Source organism: Scomber scombrus, chromosome 12 (genome assembly GCF_963691925.1).
Source record: "Scomber scombrus chromosome 12, fScoSco1.1, whole genome shotgun sequence".
Classification (NCBI taxonomy): domain Eukaryota; kingdom Metazoa; phylum Chordata; class Actinopteri; order Scombriformes; family Scombridae; genus Scomber; species Scomber scombrus.
Window position 1 is genome coordinate 3,455,970 of NC_084981.1, and position 18,851 is coordinate 3,474,820.

The 18,851-nt window shown below is 41.1% G+C and overlaps 1 protein-coding gene across 2 annotated transcripts in view; it reads left to right on the forward strand.

The window, feature by feature from the left end:
• Positions 1–18,851, forward strand: part of rin2a (Ras and Rab interactor 2a) — a 55,306-nt gene that overhangs the window by 32,793 nt on the left and 3,662 nt on the right. For both annotated transcript variants that reach the window (XR_009927015.1, XM_062430132.1), the window contains exons 7-11: positions 1,414–1,505; positions 9,463–11,109; positions 17,072–17,380; positions 17,480–17,611; positions 17,744–17,907. Coding sequence is in view for 1 of the 2 variants with exons in the window: in XM_062430132.1 (XP_062286116.1) it covers positions 1,414–1,505; positions 9,463–11,109; positions 17,072–17,380; positions 17,480–17,611; positions 17,744–17,907 (2,344 nt within the window). In the remaining variant the exon portion in view is untranslated. The remainder of the gene's footprint in view (positions 1–1,413; positions 1,506–9,462; positions 11,110–17,071; positions 17,381–17,479; positions 17,612–17,743; positions 17,908–18,851) is intronic.

The window sequence follows — 18,851 nt, forward strand, 5'->3', positions numbered from 1 at the left end:
TAAACTAACTAAAACGAAACCGAAAAACGAAATGAAAATAAAAACGAATGAAAATTTCAAAACTATAACCCTGGTACGTATATTAATGTACAACATCGATGACGTTTCTGTAATCGTGTAATTCAAAGAAAACGTGTTTGTTTTGGTGTGAGTTTAGTCCAAACACAACGTGAAACACCACAAATAATAACAAAGGCAAAGAGGAAGTTTCAAAGATTGTAAAAACCACACATTCTAAATGAGGAAGGGTTGTTGAGTGAATACACTTTTTTAGATGGATACCTAAACATAAACAGTTAAAACACATATACACCGCTATTGCTGTTTCTTTCTAGACTTTGATTTGTCTTCTCAACCCATTGTTGCCATCCGCACTTGTCTATTTAAGCAAGGCAGACAACTTTTTGGGCATTTTGAAGCAGGATTTCTATTCTAACATTAATTCAAGCACTAAACTTCCTTCACAATCTTCACTCTGTTGGCCAAAAGTGGCAAAACATAAGAATTGATTATCCAGCAATTGTGTGAAGCATAGTAAAGTTAGGATTAAAAGAATTCTTTATATTTAGTAAGTTTAGTTTTTATTTTCATGTCATGCCAAACACGTAACTCACCGCACATGTAACTAAAAGACCATAGGATAAAACATCCAAAAAATAACAAGACATGTTTGAGTAACACATGTACAAGACCGATAAAACCATCAATCGTAATATTCTACTGTATCTACATAGAGGCAACACTGGGTGATGAAATACCACATCTCAAATGGGCACAATTGGTTTCTGACATAAATGATATATAACATAAACACTGAACCTATAATCGGCAGCGTTGGTTCAGTCCATATGTCAGTTGTTGAACTTTTCATTATTAAAAAAACATACCTCACCAAACCCATAGCTGTAAAAGATGGTGTGTACTTCTTGTAAACCCAATCCTTTTAAAGGGTTTAAATTGTGTAGGTGTGTAAATAAACGAGTGCTTCCAAATACATTTAACTCTTTGTATGTCCATTTATGCAAAATACCTACTCTCTTCTTAAATACTCGCATTGTCACGCTGACATTTTCCAGGTTTGTCTGTGAGATTATTACTGAAGAAATCTGTATTTTTCAGCTTTGATCACTCCGGTTTGACCCACTCAGGTTTTCGACTGAAAGCTTTGGAAACTGTATTAAAGTGTTAAAAGACGCACAGGGAGGAGAGCAGCAAGCACATATTACCCTCGGGGTGTGTGGTTAAATCTATGGTTCAGCCAACACCACACACCCAAGCCAAGCCACGCTCTTTTCCAATGCAGTGACTCACACACTTTTAAGCTTTCAATCCCACCCTCTTTCAACTCACTTTTCCTTTTTTTTTTCATATGCCCTAGAATTTCTCCCTTTCACTCTTTCCTCTTTTTCCTAGGGATGTGTTGCCCTTCACTCTGAAGCTCCCAGAAGCCATTGCTTCAGCCAGAACCTCTGCTGATCTCGAGGAGGTTGCTAAACTTGGAGCAGGTTAGTTCTCTCATTTGAATATATCTTTTTGGGGTTTTTTTTTGGGGGGGGGGGGTGCATGCATGCAATTGGAGGAATTGATAGGGTGAAGGTGAGATATGAAAAGTGAATTGATTCCATTGCAGCTGAAGTTAACAGGATAAATCAGTTCTTTCATTGGGCTCTTGTGATTAATAGATATTCCTTTTTATTGGAAAGAACAAAGTTGGCTGATAACATTTACACATGTTGCAATTTTCACTTGTGTAAATTAATAGTCCACTATGAAAACATAGAATGTGTAATGTTGAATAAGCAGCTTGCATGTATATCTGCATCATCTGCATTTACCATGATTGAATAAAGTATTAAAATATAGTGAAATCAGTGGAAAAGAGTCTCCAGAAAGGGTTATCATGTCATCTATGAAAATCCATGGAAACGTAATGGATCTGTGTGCAGATGTATAGTATCACTGTGTCAATGTGAGAGTGTCGACACTGTTAATGAGTTGTGTTTGTCATTGCATCATAAGGAGCCGATTTGATACAATTATTGTTTTGTTTTTTTTCATCACTCTAATGCAGCCAAACTGATTTATTTTCTCAGTATGTGTTACATTCAGAAAAGTAGAATGTTTTCCTCCCGTCCGACATCTGTTGTGAGTAAAAACTGACTTTTCTTCCCGGCGGCGTCACACACACTCGTAAAGCCAATCTCAACCGCATTCCCCCCTCTGCTCCAAGTATTAACTGGCATGCCACTGCTAAATGACTCACCCCCGGGGACAAAAGCCTGATCCAGGCCCAGATTAGTTCTGCTTGGCCAGGCGTGGACTCCGGCGAGCGCTGGCTACTTCTGGAGCCTTTCCTCCATCTCGGCTACAGAAGGCCCTCTTACAGTCCTGACCACAGAATTCGTAACATTTTCATTCATATAATCTGACACCCAAAGTGTGAAGTCATTTGAACTGTGATGAAGTCAAAGTCATCTCAACTCATCTTCTTCTTAAAAGATTATATTTGGCTCACACTTCTTCTAACTTAATTTAGCAGATCTAATAATAGCGGATTAAAGCTGAATAGGTTTTGTGTGGATTTCTCTTCCGCACTACTTCCCTTTTCATAGCCCACTCAGAGTGACCTTTATTCCCATTCAGGCTCCAATGCTGTGACTCAACTGGCAGCTATCATGTGTACTCTGGAGTGACTCAACCAGACTTCCAGTGTCCCTCTGCCTGGCAGTCTCTCAAACAATTCAGGGTGACACACAATGATTTGATGACACCCTATCTTTAATGTGGCCTTGAAGGAACTGCAGACATGCATTTTCTCTCTCTCTTTTCTCCCCACTCTCATTGTCTCTGTAACTCATAAAAGGGATCCTGTTTAGTAAGACGAGACAATGGTGGGTTTTGTACCTTTTAAAGGTAACTGACGACAGTGAATAGTTGATCTAAAAGTCAGTTCTGACATACATTCTAGCAGCATTGTGAATATGTGTGTGTGTATTGTATTGTATTGTGTGGACTTTGACGTCTTCACAGTATCTTGTTACCTGTCATGTGGCTCTCCACCTGTAATGAGAGTTAAGTTGAGGAGACAGATTGTCATATTGTTTGATGCTTAAGAGACCTTTGAAGGTATATCTGTTCATTATAAAGTTATTAAGTTGAAATTAAAATTGTTATGTTAAAGTATGAGATGAGCAGCTCGGCAGGGTCTGGCTTACCCACTATGAGGCCCACTGGGCAACAATGAGCCCTTCTAGAGCCCCTTTACACACATTCCCCCAAACAGTTTCCCCCAGATTCCCAGAAACCAACCAGTACTTTTGTGCTGGAAAACTCTCCTGCTGTTTGTCATGATTTGATTAAACCCAAATTACAAACAGCCTTAACCATTTCAGTTTTTATTTGTGCTTTTGTTGTGACTTTTACCAGGGATACACCTATTCCAGTGAATGGCTTCCTGGTACTGGCCTCATTGGGTGGATTGAATATAGGCCAGATATGACTGACTGATCTAAGCATTGAATTGTTTTGTTGTTACTTTCTCTTACATAGTGTTCAGGGTCAAATATGATCGATTTGTTTACATTTTAAAGCTGTAAAAACACCATATACACATTTCCTCTAGATGGACTTTTCCTAATGCAACCCCAAATATATAAAAATTGAAATCAAATGCATCTTTTTGTTATTTTGTCTGCAGCTGATACACATTTTTGTATACAAAGATGTCCAAATGTTACTTGTTTTTATCAGAAAATTCAGAAATCAGCATTCAAACATGTTAAATTCCTCATAATTTATAAAAATGTCATCCTAGACCATACAATACAATAGGGATCGTAAATGTCTTTTTCTATTAATTAAATTAGAATACCCTCTTCATTAAGGATTAAACAAACATTAATGAATGACTGACAGGGGATTTATGAATGTGAATTGGTGTAGAGACTAAAAATGAACAGTACGTAAGGGTTAAGGTATTTATTCCTGTGGTTTGTGCTGTATTTTGTATTTGGTCATTTGGAAGAAATGCATCAAATAAATACAAGATGTTGACTTGCAGTGACTTGCTGACAGAGTAGCTGGCAGAATAAGCACACAAACATAGTATGGTATTAATAGCAGTGTTTCTGTTAAATTGCTGTTACTCATCAGCCGACTGCACGCAAGCTATTCCATATTAAGGAGCTTGTCTGTGTTTTTTGATCAAATGTTTGATGAGCTTTGTTTCCCAGTAGTATACAGGTTAGACTTGGCTATAAGGTTTAAAAAGGTAGGAGAAGCACCTTTGTTCCTGAAAAGTCTTGGCTTTAATCTCAGTATTTTCCTCTGCAGCTACATTAGAAGTGGCTGTGAGCCCAGGGTGGTTAAAACCTAATTACTTTGCTCCACTACAGGTTTGCTTTCTCTTCTGGAAGTAAAAGGCTTCTGTTGCTTTCCAAAACCTGATATAAACAGCTTGCACAGGCATTCCACAGATCAGCTCATTTTTAGCATTTTACATGTTGACTAACCTATAACAAAAGGACTAAGTCACACATCAGCTCAGATTATTTACCTTTCAGTTTCAGGGCTACTACAAGTGGTCTCATTTTCATTGAAATAATACTCATTGCCTTTTGTCACTAAGCTTAAAGCTAGTAGTTGGAGCATGCAGTGTGGCGGTCAAAGCAAGTTCTAATGAATATGTTGGTTTGATAAAGCTGGAAATACTATATTCTCCAGAATTGTCAGTTCAACAACAGAGATGTGATGGTGTACCAAGACCAAACATTCTGATGGTAGCAACACTGCTAACCATTTTCACTACTGTACATACTGTGACGGCTGCCCCCAAACAAAGATTTTCTCCATCGACTAGTAGCCGCTACTTCAAGCCATCAGTTGACTAGTTGTTACACATTCATGAAGTTAATTTAATTATTTAAATATATATCTTTGGGGGCATCAGAGAATGGTTTGAGTGTCAAAGCTGAGAAAGAATGTTATAAGTAACATTGTTAACAGTGTGCTATATTACAGAGAACACAAAACTGTAAATAATGAGCCTTTAAAACAATTTACAAGCACACACACAAAGTGAGCTGCCTGTTAACGACAATGCTAATGGAAAAAAACAATTTAAGGATTCTGAACGTGTTGGAACAACCAGCATGTAGACTGAGTTACCTTTTTAAATCTCTTGGGTCAGTTATGGCGCTTTTCCACTACACAGTTCCAGCACGACTCGCCGGTTTGTTTTGCGTTTCCACTAGGGAAAGTACCTGGTACCTGGTCCTTTTTTAGTACCTGCTCTGGTGAGGTTCCAAGCGAGCCGAGCCGATACTAAATGTGACGTCAACAGACTGCCGGCCACTGATTGGTCAGAAGAGTTGTCGCTGGAAGAGTCATGAGCCGTCCCACACAAGAATCAAACCCGGCATTTTTAAATACAGGCAGCAGCGTTACAACCATAGTTACATCCATACGCTCAATTTTCTTGCTTTGTGTGTGACAGAAAGCCACATACAGCAGCAAGTACACCAATGCCTCAATGTCCTCCATTGTTTATGTGTTTTGTGCTATGACGACCCCGCCCACATTGAGTAGGTACTTTTTTGTAATGGAAAAGGTTCTGGAACCGTACCGAGGCGAGTCGTGCTGAAACTGTGTAGTGGAAAAGCGCCATTAGTTCAGAAAAGTATGGAAGCTGACAGATATTTCCAGAGGAATCTGTGCTTCTGGGACCAGATCACTAACTAACTGATCATCTTCAGCTGGCCAATGGCTTAACTTCATTATTTGCCTTAGCTGGCTGTCGCCAAGTGTTTCATACATTTTCCAGCCATACTAGATTTGATCTCATTTTGACAGAGCATAGGTCGAATGGAGTTTTGGGTTGTTGTTTTTTTCCTGTGACTAACTAACCTATGAAGACTTGGTCGATTAAAACTCTTGGTTGGTGAACTATTAGTGGAGAGGCCCTACACATCACATGTGCCGCTGTGGTGTTTGTTAGTAGTGATGAAGAGTTGGGTGTGCAGACGGGTGAGTGGTGCTAGTGGTTAGTGTCGTGTTCAATCAATCGTTGTTCTGCCTTTTAACTATTACCACCCAGCAGGTAACACACAATTAAAAGTTCTTCCACTCCAGAAAGACTTTTACACAGATGGGTCAGATCATAACTCTGACTTTGAAAGAACCAAAACATCCAGCACATTATTATTTAGTTTATTCATTTGACTTACTCATAAAGTGATAACAAGTGGTTGTTTTTTGGTTCTATGACAACTGTTTCCCCCAAGATGATCATGGTATAAAGTGATTTTACAATATTATAACACTTACTGTAGTATTACAGTAATGTTTGATGATTATCCTGATATTTTGGCCATAATAATAGTTGCATTAAATTTTGTACTGGCACATCCCAAGTCTGTAATTCGGTTTTTTTAATATTTGCAGTTCTGTAACAGTGTGGTAGTTGTGACTATTTCTGTTTCAGTTTAGCTGTCACTTCCCTCTACAAGTGGCCATTGACTTTCCCAGTTCCTACATCAACCACACCAAACCACATTCCTCTAGGCTAAGAGTCCCAGGTGTACAGTATATGGGTCAATGACGTATAAGGATTTGGAACAACTCAATTGTAGAATAATAAAAACAAGCATATCTAATGCAGTAGTTCAAACATTCAGAATGTTGTGTAACTGAAGCTCCATATTATACATTTGAAATTAAGTGATTTTAGTGGGTTTTTCAAGATTAATTGGCACTGGCCTTTAAAAAGAGTCATGTGGTGCGACCACGATTCATCTTGAAATAAATTAATTTAGTTAACATGCTTCACATCTTTTTTTTACAAGTTTTCAGTAATATAAAGTGTTTGGAAACAAAGTATTTGCATTTTTTTTTAAATCTTTGTAAATGATGGTCTTTTATTTATATAAAATATTTCAAGATGAATCATGGTCGCACCAAATGACTTTTTTTTCAGGCCAGTGCCAATTAATCTTGAAAAAACCCACTAAAATCACTTTCAAATTGTAATATGAATTGTCAGGTACACAACATTCTGAATGTTTGAACTACTGCATTAGATATGCTTGTTTTTATTATTTAAAATTGAGTTGTTGAAAATCCTTATACGTCATTGACCCATATATGTGAGTGTGTGTGTATTTGTACAGCAGGGCTTTGTTGTGCCTTGCTTACACTTGTGTGAACATGCTTTTTATATGTGTTACTGAGTAATCAAATTGATTCCTTGAGATTAAATGTGAAAAAACTATGAAATATCTTTATCTTGTATCTAATGATTCAGTAATAAGTTGCACAATCACAGCATGCAAGAGAGGAAATTAGAAGAGATTTTAGAAGAGAAAGTAAACAAGAGTAGAGTAGGAGGGAAATGGGAAAAACTTCTGTTTCTTTGCCAAAGAGAGAGAACAGAGAAAGAGACCAGGCAACTTCAGTGGAAAGAGGGCGGGGTGGGAGTGAGGAGGCGGGGATACTGTGCTAACAGTCCGCCTACACACACTTTAGCATGAGTGAGTCATAATAGAGATCGAGTGTGAGTGAGCCAAAGAAGCCAGTTGAGTTTCGGCTTGTGGAGACACGGCTTTGTGTCCTCTGCAAAAACCCTCCAAACTGTAGAGAGATCTAGATCCAGTCTGAAATCAACAGCTGTGTGTGTGTCATCGAGCTTTGGATCACAGTAAGTATTGTTGCCCTCTCTGTTCTGCTCTGTGGTCCTGCGAAGGAGTTGCTCTGTGTCTGGCACTAGTATTCCTCATGTGGTATTGTTTCCACTCGTGCATGCCTGTCTTGTTTTGCTCTGTCTGGTACGGCTCGGGCTCTAAAGGTTCAACAAATGCTTGTGTTAAAATTGTTTGGTCCTATTTTTCTCTCTCGATAGCTCCCTTTAAAGGCTGAGCCTCTCAGTATGCAAAAATAAACAGCAGTGATTTTACTCTGAGTAGCATTTAGAGGTATTTATAGATGGGCTGTAATTGCAGGACTTGTATTGAGTCACTGGGAGCCGAGTAGAGGAAATTGATGTATATGCTTTTTTATAGAACATTAGAAGAAATAGCATTTTTCATACTCAAAGCTGTAGAGAGATACTATATTATATATATATATATTATCTGATTTTGCTCTAGGTGAAAGAGTATACACTAAGTTGGTATAATGTAAACAGTGTTATGTGAATCATGGTACAGTTAATTGTCCCCTGTCAGAAATGCAGTTCATTAGTAAAGTTCAGTGTAGTAAAGCAATTTGGTTTGACTCTATAAAGGGACCTTTGCCCTAAGAACCGCACTACACAAATAGCTGATGACTGACAGTTTCACCATTGGGACGTAATGATACGCAAAACATTGTTCAATATGTATGTGAGTTTTTGAGTCATGCTATATAACACATAATATAACATTTCTTTCTACTCATTTAAAAAAACTGTAATTCTAACTTTACAAAGCTGTCAATGTTTGCAAATGGTAACAAAGTAATCAAAAATAACACAAAGGCTATATGTCAGTATTTCTCCAACTGAACTGCAACTGCACATGTCAGTGAGAAATACCTTTTACCATTGCTTCGGAGCAGAATCTGCAATGAGAGGCTGCTTGAACACTGTAGCGAGAAGGATTTGCCCGTCAGTACGTTTTTGATCACCTTCAGTAATAGACATACCTAGTCGATGTCTTCACAAATGACTGTTTAATGGTGCTTTTTTCAAAGAGAGAAAGAAGAAATCTTTGTCAGGGCTGACTGATTATTTCAGTGATGCTAACTGTATGAGCTGGGCTCAACCTGTTAGCAACACAGCCAAACCCTAGAATTTGTAATCCTCTCTTGACCCAATATATAATGGAATTAGGGGCCGTTCAGAAATTGCGACTTTGGCATGCACAAATTAATTATTTGTAATTGACATGCAACAAATACGTTCAAACCAAAAGCAACACTGTCACAGTGCATATTCGCTGGGATGCACTTTTTTCCAGTGCTGCAAACGCACCACAGGTCATTTGAAAAGAAATAACCAATCAGCTCTAAAGGACACATTCTGTCCAAGGACGTTACGACACCTGGTTGGATTGTGAGCCAATGTTGGTTCCTTACTGTCAATAAAAACCAGAAAGATACAAGCGGTTTTGGTTGTTTAGTAACGGCAGGTACTTAAACACAACATCAGTAGACACAACATCTGACTAACTTATACTATTGAGCCTAAAATGATCTGGTTCTTAAAGCTTACTAAGAAAGGCTGCATACCAAACTATACAGGCTTATCAGCTATGTACAGCCACTGAATCAGGGGTCCAGGTTTGGTCAGGCTAATGTTGGCTATAATCCACACACTAACCCCTGGTTACTGAAGGGATGAAAACCAGGCTTATTAATTTGATACTTATGTATTGTATCACACCATACCCATGTAATACACATCCAATAATTTTTCTCATTCTCACACAGGCTTCTGGGATACAAAGTTGTGCCGCAGTAGGAAGGGTTCAGCCTCGTTGTCCGCAACAGCTGTTCCCGACAGGCCACCCCCCCCTGCCCAGAGACCTGTCTCCTTGGCAACCACCCCAGGGCGCCCTCGGCTTCACACTCGCACGCCATCTGAGCTTGAGTGTTGCCAATCCAACGGAGCACTTTGTTTCATCAACCCCCTCTTCATAAAGGTTCACCAACCAGACGGTGACCAGAGCACCAACTCCAATCCTTCTAGCACAGCGAAGAAGGACCTGAGGGAGGAAACCGCTAGCAACAGCAACAGCAGCAGCCAAGAAACCAGCAACAAGTACACTCAACCCTCTTGTCACGACAGCCCTGAAGTCTGTGGCTCAGAGCTCGATGACAGCAAGCAGTCAAGCCTAAGCAACCTGCAGGGAAACACAGAGCTACAAGACAATAACAGTAAAAACAGCGGCAGCCAGAAGCAAAGTGATACAGATACCGTGTCACGGTCCCCACCCCCTCGTCCTCCCCCACCTCGTTTGGTGCCACAACGCTCAGGCCCTCCTGTCCGACAGCGCAGCATGCCTGAGAAGATCTCCTGGATCAACATCTCCAAGGAGAAGGTGGAGGAGAGGGAGAGGGGCAGCAGCCTCCTTTCTCGTCTGGGCTCCTCACTAAGCATCAGCCCTTCATCCTCCCCGCCTAAAAGACTGAGCATCAGCTCACCCATATCTATCCCCCGGCCCTCCATACCCCTCTCTCTATCATCTCTGTCCTCCTCTCCACGTCGGCCCAAAGCCTCACCATCATCCAGCCTGGAGGATGCTCAGTGCCACCTAGCACTGGAGGACAAGACTATTGAGGAGGCCCTCAGTAAGGCCAAGCGGTTTCAGCGGAATGCTACCACAACCACCTCTGAACACTGCTGCAGTCCTCCAGAGCCTTCTCTGCTGACAACCAGCAAGCCAGCAGAGGTGCGAGCAGGAGAAGAAGAAGCAGGAGTGGAATGCAGTGGGGGCGGACAGCGACTGAGCGACATGAGTCTTTCCACAGATTCCTCTGACTCTCTGGAATTCTCTCAGTCCTCTGCCTTCTTCCTTCCTCCTCTCCATGACCCCAACCCCCCCACTGTGGATGACTTTAACATCCACTTACCCCTCTCCCTTCCCCCACGCCACCTGCCTTACTCCAGCATGGAGGAAGACGACGACGATGAGGACGATGAGGACGAAGAAGAGCCTGACTATGGGGTCAGCCTGGAGAGTGACCAGGACCAAGACCAGGACCTGACCATGGTGCCGCCGGGGCACCGCACAAAGCGTCGCCCCAGTGCCAGTGCTTTGATCCTCCAGAAAGCTCTGCGTGGGCACCTGCGCAAGATGAGTGGCGTTTTCAACTCGCTGCTGACACCCGAAAAGAGGGCTATCCGCAAGGTGCTGGAGCTGTCCAGGGACAAAGGCTCGTACTTCGGCGGCCTGGTTCAGGACTATCTGAGTTACATGAGTGAGGCTGCAGGCAACCAGGCTGGGCAGGGCTACGCCTCCGGGCTGGAGCTGCTGCAGACTCTCCGCCAGTTTATCACCCAGATGAAGAGCTACCTGCGACAGAGCTCCGAGCTGGAGCCACCAATCGAGAGCCTAATCCCTGAAGACCAGATTGGTGAGTGTGGAATGAATCTAGTTTCTTCTTCTTTTAGTCTAGCTCTCTGCTCTGTTTCGTCACCCTTGCTATTTCTCTAGTTTTACAAGCAACAGCTTGTGCCTCGAAATTATCACTGTTACCTCACTGTGGAAAACAACATTAGTTTAATGCTTTAAATATTAGTAATTGTGGGTAATTTTGTGCCTAAAAGTTCGGTCTACTCCTTTATTACTGCTGACATGCTCAGACTATGATTGCAACATTTCTACGTTTCAAACATTATGACCTGGTCTTCAACTCAGCAGGGAGGGTTGCTGGGTGATTATTTTTAGGAAGTGTGTAATGTATTCATGGAGACATGTTAAGTTTTGTGGAAACACTATGTCACAGAAAGTGTATTTAATGTAGATGCAGCAGTTTCACTTCAATATTTTAGCAGTGATGACATTTAAAAACTTGTCCTCACGTGTGTGTGTGTGTGTGTGTGTGTGTGTGTGTGTGTGTGTGTGTGTGTGTGTGTGTGTGTGTGTGTGTGTGTGTGATCAGGTTAATTTCAGTTAGTTGTATGTAAATCATTTTCAAAATTTGAGGACTAGTGAAAAATTTCAAAGGCTTCAAAACTCCTGTAATACAATACTCATATTTGCAACTCCCTTGTATTGCCATGTGTTCATCCTGTGTCGTATCTTACTATGCTAAGGTTGCAACATGAAAAGAAAAAAACGCACACAACAACATAGATATTTAAGAGCACACACACCTGCCGGAAGAGCAGCGTGAATCTTTTAGGCCGAGATTCAGTGGCTGCATTAGAACTTGGACAGAGTAACGTGTACACAGAGGGAACAAAGAGTGTTTTTATCTCAGGAGGAAGGCGGCTGTTGAACCAACCTGTTCCTACTGGCCTCGTCCAAATAGTTCACCGGAGGGCTATAATTATAAACTGATGAGCTGATCAGAAAATGTTTCTTTTCTTTTTTTTTTTATCGGTAGAACTAATCACATAGCACAAACCGATATTAAATAATCAATATTTTAATGTTTCTTTTTCTCACAGTTATTAGTAGTCAGATATTACTAGATACTGTTTAACAGTTTTACTGAACCTGAACGTGGTGGCAGTGTCGGTATCTGTTATCTGATCTTTAGATGTGCTATCTGTATAGATGACAGCAGTGACGTGTACACGGGTAAGTTGTAACATGTTCAGGTCTGAATGTCTAATGTTTAGAAGTTCTTTTCCAGGAAAGTGACAGTTTTCATACAATTTTGAAAAACAAGTAAAAACTGAATAGATGACAGAAAATCCAAACAAGGAGCATCGGGTGGCAGCAACTTCATTTTGATTCCAGTTAGGGCATTTGATCCCCCCCCCAAAAAAAAGCCAAGCAAAACAAAAACAAAACAGAAGAACACAAACATGTATGCAGCACAGCTAGGTGAAGAAACAATCCACTGTTTGGACTTGGGAGATGTTTAATTCACAACCACTAAAGGAAAAATGAAAACAACATTTTTAAAATGCCTGTATGTCTTGTGTCATGGTCAGACCCCCCCCCCCCCCCCCCTGTGCCTGTTGTCTGACTGGCCTATTAGCATGGGGATGACACACTGGTAACTGCTGTGGTTTTACTTCTTGGAATTATTGCACAATATTTTGTTGTGGCAGCTTCATAGAGTGTTTTCTGTTCGGCTCAAAGGCCCACTGGCCCAGATGCATCTGAATGGCTGTTTGCCAGGTCGTGCAATCCCTGTCTTACTCCAGCTCCACTTCTTTTATATCCAGTCTCCAATCAGAGTGAGAGGATTTGAGGCAAGCCCCCTCCACTTTCTGTCCCAGTCTGTCTCTCTCTGACACTCTCTTTGCATTTAGTCTCCGTTGCTGTGTTTCTTTTCCTTCCTCCCTGTCTCCAAAGCTCTTCCTCTACCACTCTGCTTGCTTTAAAGTGACGTGCCAGTATTTTGAGTTGGACTGATGGTGCTCTGATGCAGTATTCATGTAAACGAGGGATGATATTTGCACACACAATATGTTCACTTTACTGTAAAGATGCCATACATAACAAGAAGTGTAATGCAACTTTTTCGACATTCAGTAAATCTAGAGCTGAAAACAAAAAAAATGTGCATAAACATCGTCACATCTGGGCAGCTGTGATGTGGCAATGGAAGGAATCCTGTGAGTAGTACCACACATTTTCAAAGGAGACAAACACAAAGTTTAAAATATGGAAAATGATGTTGTTGTTGTTCGTCTTGCACTCACTCAACAACCCAACCATGTGTCTGTGTGGGTCCAGGATGTTGAAGCGGGGTGAGGGAAGCGGAGGGGGTTCAGAACAAAGTTCCTTGTATTCCGCTCAGCCCACACAGCGAGGCTGTCCTCCAGCAGATCTGCTTGAGCCAACTTGAATTCACGAAACTGTGTTTGTGGTGCTTTTTTATAAAGTGCTTGTGGATTATGACAATATCAACAGCTGGATAAGACCTTTGGTTAGCTGTATTTGTGTTAGAGGGTCTGACATATTGGCTTGAAAGTAAAAAGCTTCCCACTAATAAGCCAATAAAACTTGTGCAAAGTTCTTGGTCACAGAGGCTAGAAGTCTTTAACAGTGAGTTGTTACTTACTGACTTTGGCCAACAACCCACATTAGCTTCCTCATGTTTCTTCCTTACCTACAAAGAAGTAACTACCACAGACTGTAGCTTTTGCATAACACCAAACTTTGACACTAACCTGTTCTGATGAATCAGACCTTTTGGACAAAGAAAAAAAATTCAATTCATAAAAGAATGAACAGTAATTTAACAAGAAAGTTTTGACAGCAAAAAAAGGATAACAAGTTGTCTCTTTTTGTGCAGCTGTTGGAATTTCCCAGCTAGTTTTTCCACCTTTCCTGTGAGCCAAACAGAAAAGTCCGATGACGCAAAACTCAGCGGAGAGAGTACACCCTTCTTTAATTACTAATGAACACAGTGACCTCTAAGCTCTGGATCTGTCAACCTGGATTTGCCTGTTTGTGTGACCCAGGGGTAGAAAAGGCTATTTTTAGGGATGTATGTATCAGGAGAGCTTCTTGGTGCAGTGACAGATCAGATAGACACACCTCTCCTTGTGATTACACCAGGCTATTTTTTTACCTCAAGGAGACACAGACTCATTGTCTACATGTCTTTGCTTTTCTCTGCATGTGTACACGTGTGTGTGGATGTTAGTTTGTCTGTGCTTTACTGTGATTCTGTCAGCTTGTAATTGTTTTACATTTGCATTTTCTATAAGATAATTGGCACAGTTGAAAGTGCGATAAAAAAAAAAAATCAAATGGAAATAACATTACAGTCCAGCTGTAATGTCAGTCGTGACAACAGAGATAAATAAAAAGCATGCGTGAGGATTACCGCTTACATGTGTCCCTTAATGGTACAACTGTCTGTTACAGATGTTTGGTTAGAGGCTAGATCGGAAAAGGGAGGATGTTTGGTCAGAGGATGTTTATACCAAGCGGGAAGAGGCCCTGTTAGAAGTGCCTGTTTGGACTGTCCTTGGCTGATTAGTCGCCTTTAAGCAGACTGATTCTTCTGTGTTTTCTGGGAACTGATGATCAGTCTGCGAACTGATAACATATAGCCATTTTATCTAAAGGTGAAGTCCTGGTGCCATGTATGCTAGATGTATCAATTCAATTTGAAGCCAAAACAGGACGAAGAATGAAGTAATGAGAGGTCAGCATAGACCCTTGGCTTTTCCTCTCCAGTGATTTTTTACTTCAGGGCAAATTATCTCGGACTCCTGTTGAGGAGTCCAATTTGCATGGCTGTAAATCTGGACACTATTAGCATTACATGAGCAGAGCACAGAGTGAGGAATGTTGCAACTATGGGGGGGGTCGAGTGATTACTGAGCTCCTGGAGAAACATTACAGGGGAAATAATGCTAAAAATAAGAGCTGCTCTACTTATCAATTATATGTCGATTACTAGTTTCCTTATTCATCACTGCCCCTTTACTCTGTGGTCCATTAATAGATAAGTTGATAAACAATTAGCAACTATTATAACAGCCAACGAATCATTTATGCCAAATTTGAACCATAACAACAACAACTGCAGGCTGTGGCAGGAATCACAGCAAATAACATCTTTTTGTGTACTATACTAGCATTTGAAATCTTGTCTTGTTCTGCAACATAGTTTTATTTGGAATTATATAAATGCTGGACTTCTTTCTGTTGATCTAGTCAGAGCCATGGGTAGTTTCTGTTTCTGTCACCAGGAAAAACAAAACGAGCTGATAATAACTCTGAACTGTCAGCATCATCAAATTCACTATCAGCACCAGCGAAAAGTAACTAAAAAAAAACAACGCGAACGGTGCTGATGCCAGTTAAACATGCTAACCTTCCTTACTGGAAACTCATTCAGTATCTGAATGAGGAAGTAAGCCTGTGCTGTTTGTGAGAGCCTGGCACGAGAGCCATGCCCTAATGCATATCACCTCACCCTCAGCTGTCTGGTCTGGTGCCAGCAGAGCTATCAGGAGACAGCAGCACAAGACATTTTCCATCCAGAAGAGCAATGGAGGTGAAATTTAAGAATCCATATTGACGAGAATGACAGAAATTGGTTTATCTAAATGGCAGATGCTGGCTGTGGTGGAAAGTCAAATCTGCAGATGTGCTCAGCCAAAGAAAAAAAAAAACTGCTGACTTCGTCGTATTCTGGAGGAAAGTCAGCAACACACAGACGGCACTAACACATGGTCCTTATTCAGCAGTGCTGTGGTTTGCTTCCATCCTGTCTGTATTATGATATCATGGTTTGTGTTAGTTAGACTGCATGGGCTGAGCTTGTAAAAGCTGATGTCGACAGTGTCACAGTGTGGACACACACACCGTGCGCTTCACTGCGGGTTATCCAGCTCAAACAACAACAACACAGTCAACTTTCCTCGTCTTCGATTGAAGTGAATGAACAATGGGAGGTTTGGTTTTCACAAATGACAAAACAAGAGGCAAAAAAAGTAGTGATCTGACCTTGACCGTCTCCGGTATTTACACTACTGTGACTCACAGTTTGAACAACAAAACTGATAAGGAATGAAAGGCTGACATGCGTGTTTGCACTGAAATGAAATGACCTCAAACTACCAACAGGCCAACAATCATAGATCCTATTTAGAGTGACCTATGGAAGTGTTTTACAGTTGTTATCTGAGGTTGACTGCTGTTTGCTTAGATATCAGAGTATGGAAGGAAGGGTTGGGCCCAGGTTTTAATAGCATTGCAGTACGACTTTTCCCTGAATGAATGCTATACTTCATTCCTGTAATCTTCTGTGATTTCTTGCCATTGTTGAACTCTGTGGCTCACTCTGGTCTATGTATTCAGCCTCCCCATCAATCAGGAATCCACTTCATTCCCATCACATCTATCTGGTGGATGCCAGAAAGAAAACAATAGTTTATGTTTCCTCAGATCTTCTTATCAGTTGTATGATGTATTGCTTTTACTGGATATTCATCAAACAGTACTTATAAAACAAACAAAGGTTGCATGCACCGAAATATCCAGCGGCAGGATTCAGATGAGAATCACCTGGTCTAATAAATCACAAATAAGATTTGGCAATTAATAAAGACATACTTTTTTTGTGGCAAAATAAGCAACAATCAATGTTAAAGTTGAGCTAAAAAACATTCTTAGTTATTATTTATAAAAAGTTTAATACAAAAAAACAAAAAAAGGACTGTGGATATGGGTCAAGTGCTTCATCCTGTTTGTTGCACGAAAGTACATGACATCTAATAACCCAACTGAGCCCTACCTACTTCAAATCTGTTCCAACTTTTCGAGGAAATGGTGTGTTCATGTAGGAGCAGAGCTTACAGAGTTTGAATCACCTCAATAAAAGTAGCGGTAGAATCTTAGCGATGGTCACATGTAGTTTCCACGTAGCTCACCTGTTTCCTCCTCCTTATCAGACGGAGTCTTGGAGAAGGCCATGCACAAGTGCGTCCTGAAGCCCCTCAAGCCGGTGGTGAGCGTGGCCCTGCAGGAGTTCCAGGTGCGCAGCGGGGCGTGGCAGGAGCTGAAGGAGAACCTGTCGCTGGCGAGGGCTCGGCAGCCACAGGAAATGGGTGTGGCCGACGCGCTGCCCCCTGACCCCGTGGCCATAGAGAAGATTAGGCACAAGTTCCAAACCATGTGTAAGCTGTACTCGCCGGAAAAGAAGGTCACCATGCTGCTGAGGGTCTGCAAACTCATCTACACCATCATGGAAGACAATTCAGGTAGAGACAGTACACTAACTACTTATTAATAAATAAAGAATAATCATAGACACAGTAATCAGTAGGGGTGACACAGTTGTTCACAATCATGTCTGACAGGTCGTCTGTACGGTGCTGATGACTTCCTGCCCATGTTGACCTACGTGTTGGCCCAGTGCGACATGCCTCAGCTGGACAATGAGATACTTTACATGATGGAGCTGCTGGACCCTTCACTGCTTCACGGAGAAGGTGTGTTTGTTTAAACCTCCACTGTAAACACTCCACGCTCTGATGCAAAAAATGCAACATATGCTAAGAGGTACTCGAGCCTCCTTCAGTGTCCATATTGTAAACCCTCTACCCCGTTGTGTTCATGTCCAGGTGGCTACTACCTGACCAGCGCCTACGGAGCAATGTCCCTGATCAGAAACTTCCAGGAGGAGCAGGCAGCCAGGGTGCTGAGCTCTGAAACCAGAGATACGCTCCACCAGTGGCACCGCCGACGCACCACCCAGCGATCTGCACCGTCCATTGATGACTTCCAGGTAAGAGCTCAGTCATACTTCAAGGAAACTTGGCCTGAAAGTGCGTGGATGGTTTACATGGTTCGTTCTTAAGATTACAAAAGACAAAAGCACCATCACCTGGATTTTAACATTTCATTATGGTTAGTTTCAGATTGATTGATTGATTGTAAGATTATAATGAAACCGAGGCAATTACAGATTCCAGTAGCTGAGGTTCTTGAGTTTGTGCCAGACCATGAAACATGAAGCCATTGTGTCCTAACCGTAAGGAAATGAACACTTATTGATACATCCTGAATTTACTCACCAGTGTCAGTATTTAAAGTGCTGCTTCCAATTTATTGTTTCTAAATTACAGTAGTCAGTTAAACATAAAAAGGGGGTTGTTGAGTTTCTTGCCTGTATGTAAGTATCCTCACTAATATAGTGAATTTTTTTTTCTTTACATTTACTGTTATTTTTTCTTTTTTCAATATTTTATGTTCAGAACTTTTTAAACGTTTTAATGAACAAACATTAGAGCAAAGCAAACATGACATGATGAAGTAAAAAATGAACTATGTGCAACACAGTGTGTCTAAAAATACCCAAGTTTACTCTCTCACTCCACCCGTATTGGTAACTATGTTATGGTGGTAATACTTAAGAATTTAATCAGAGAACTGGTTCTCGCACAGTTTTTCTGTCTGTATGATCTGAACCATTTTAGCCATCTACCTTTGAAAAACAGTAATGAGTGATGAGATTGGCTGTGATCCACTGGAGCATCAAAGATTGTTTTGTGGGTATTGGGAGATGCAATTTACATTCACATTTTGCCATTTATCCAAAGTGACTTGAAAGTGGGCCAACTGTTAGAGGACAATGACTCAAAAGAGACATGGTACAAATGTTCAAGTATCCACTAATTGCTATGAGCATAGACAGAAGGGAGTGTTTTTTAATGAATTGTGTTTAAATTA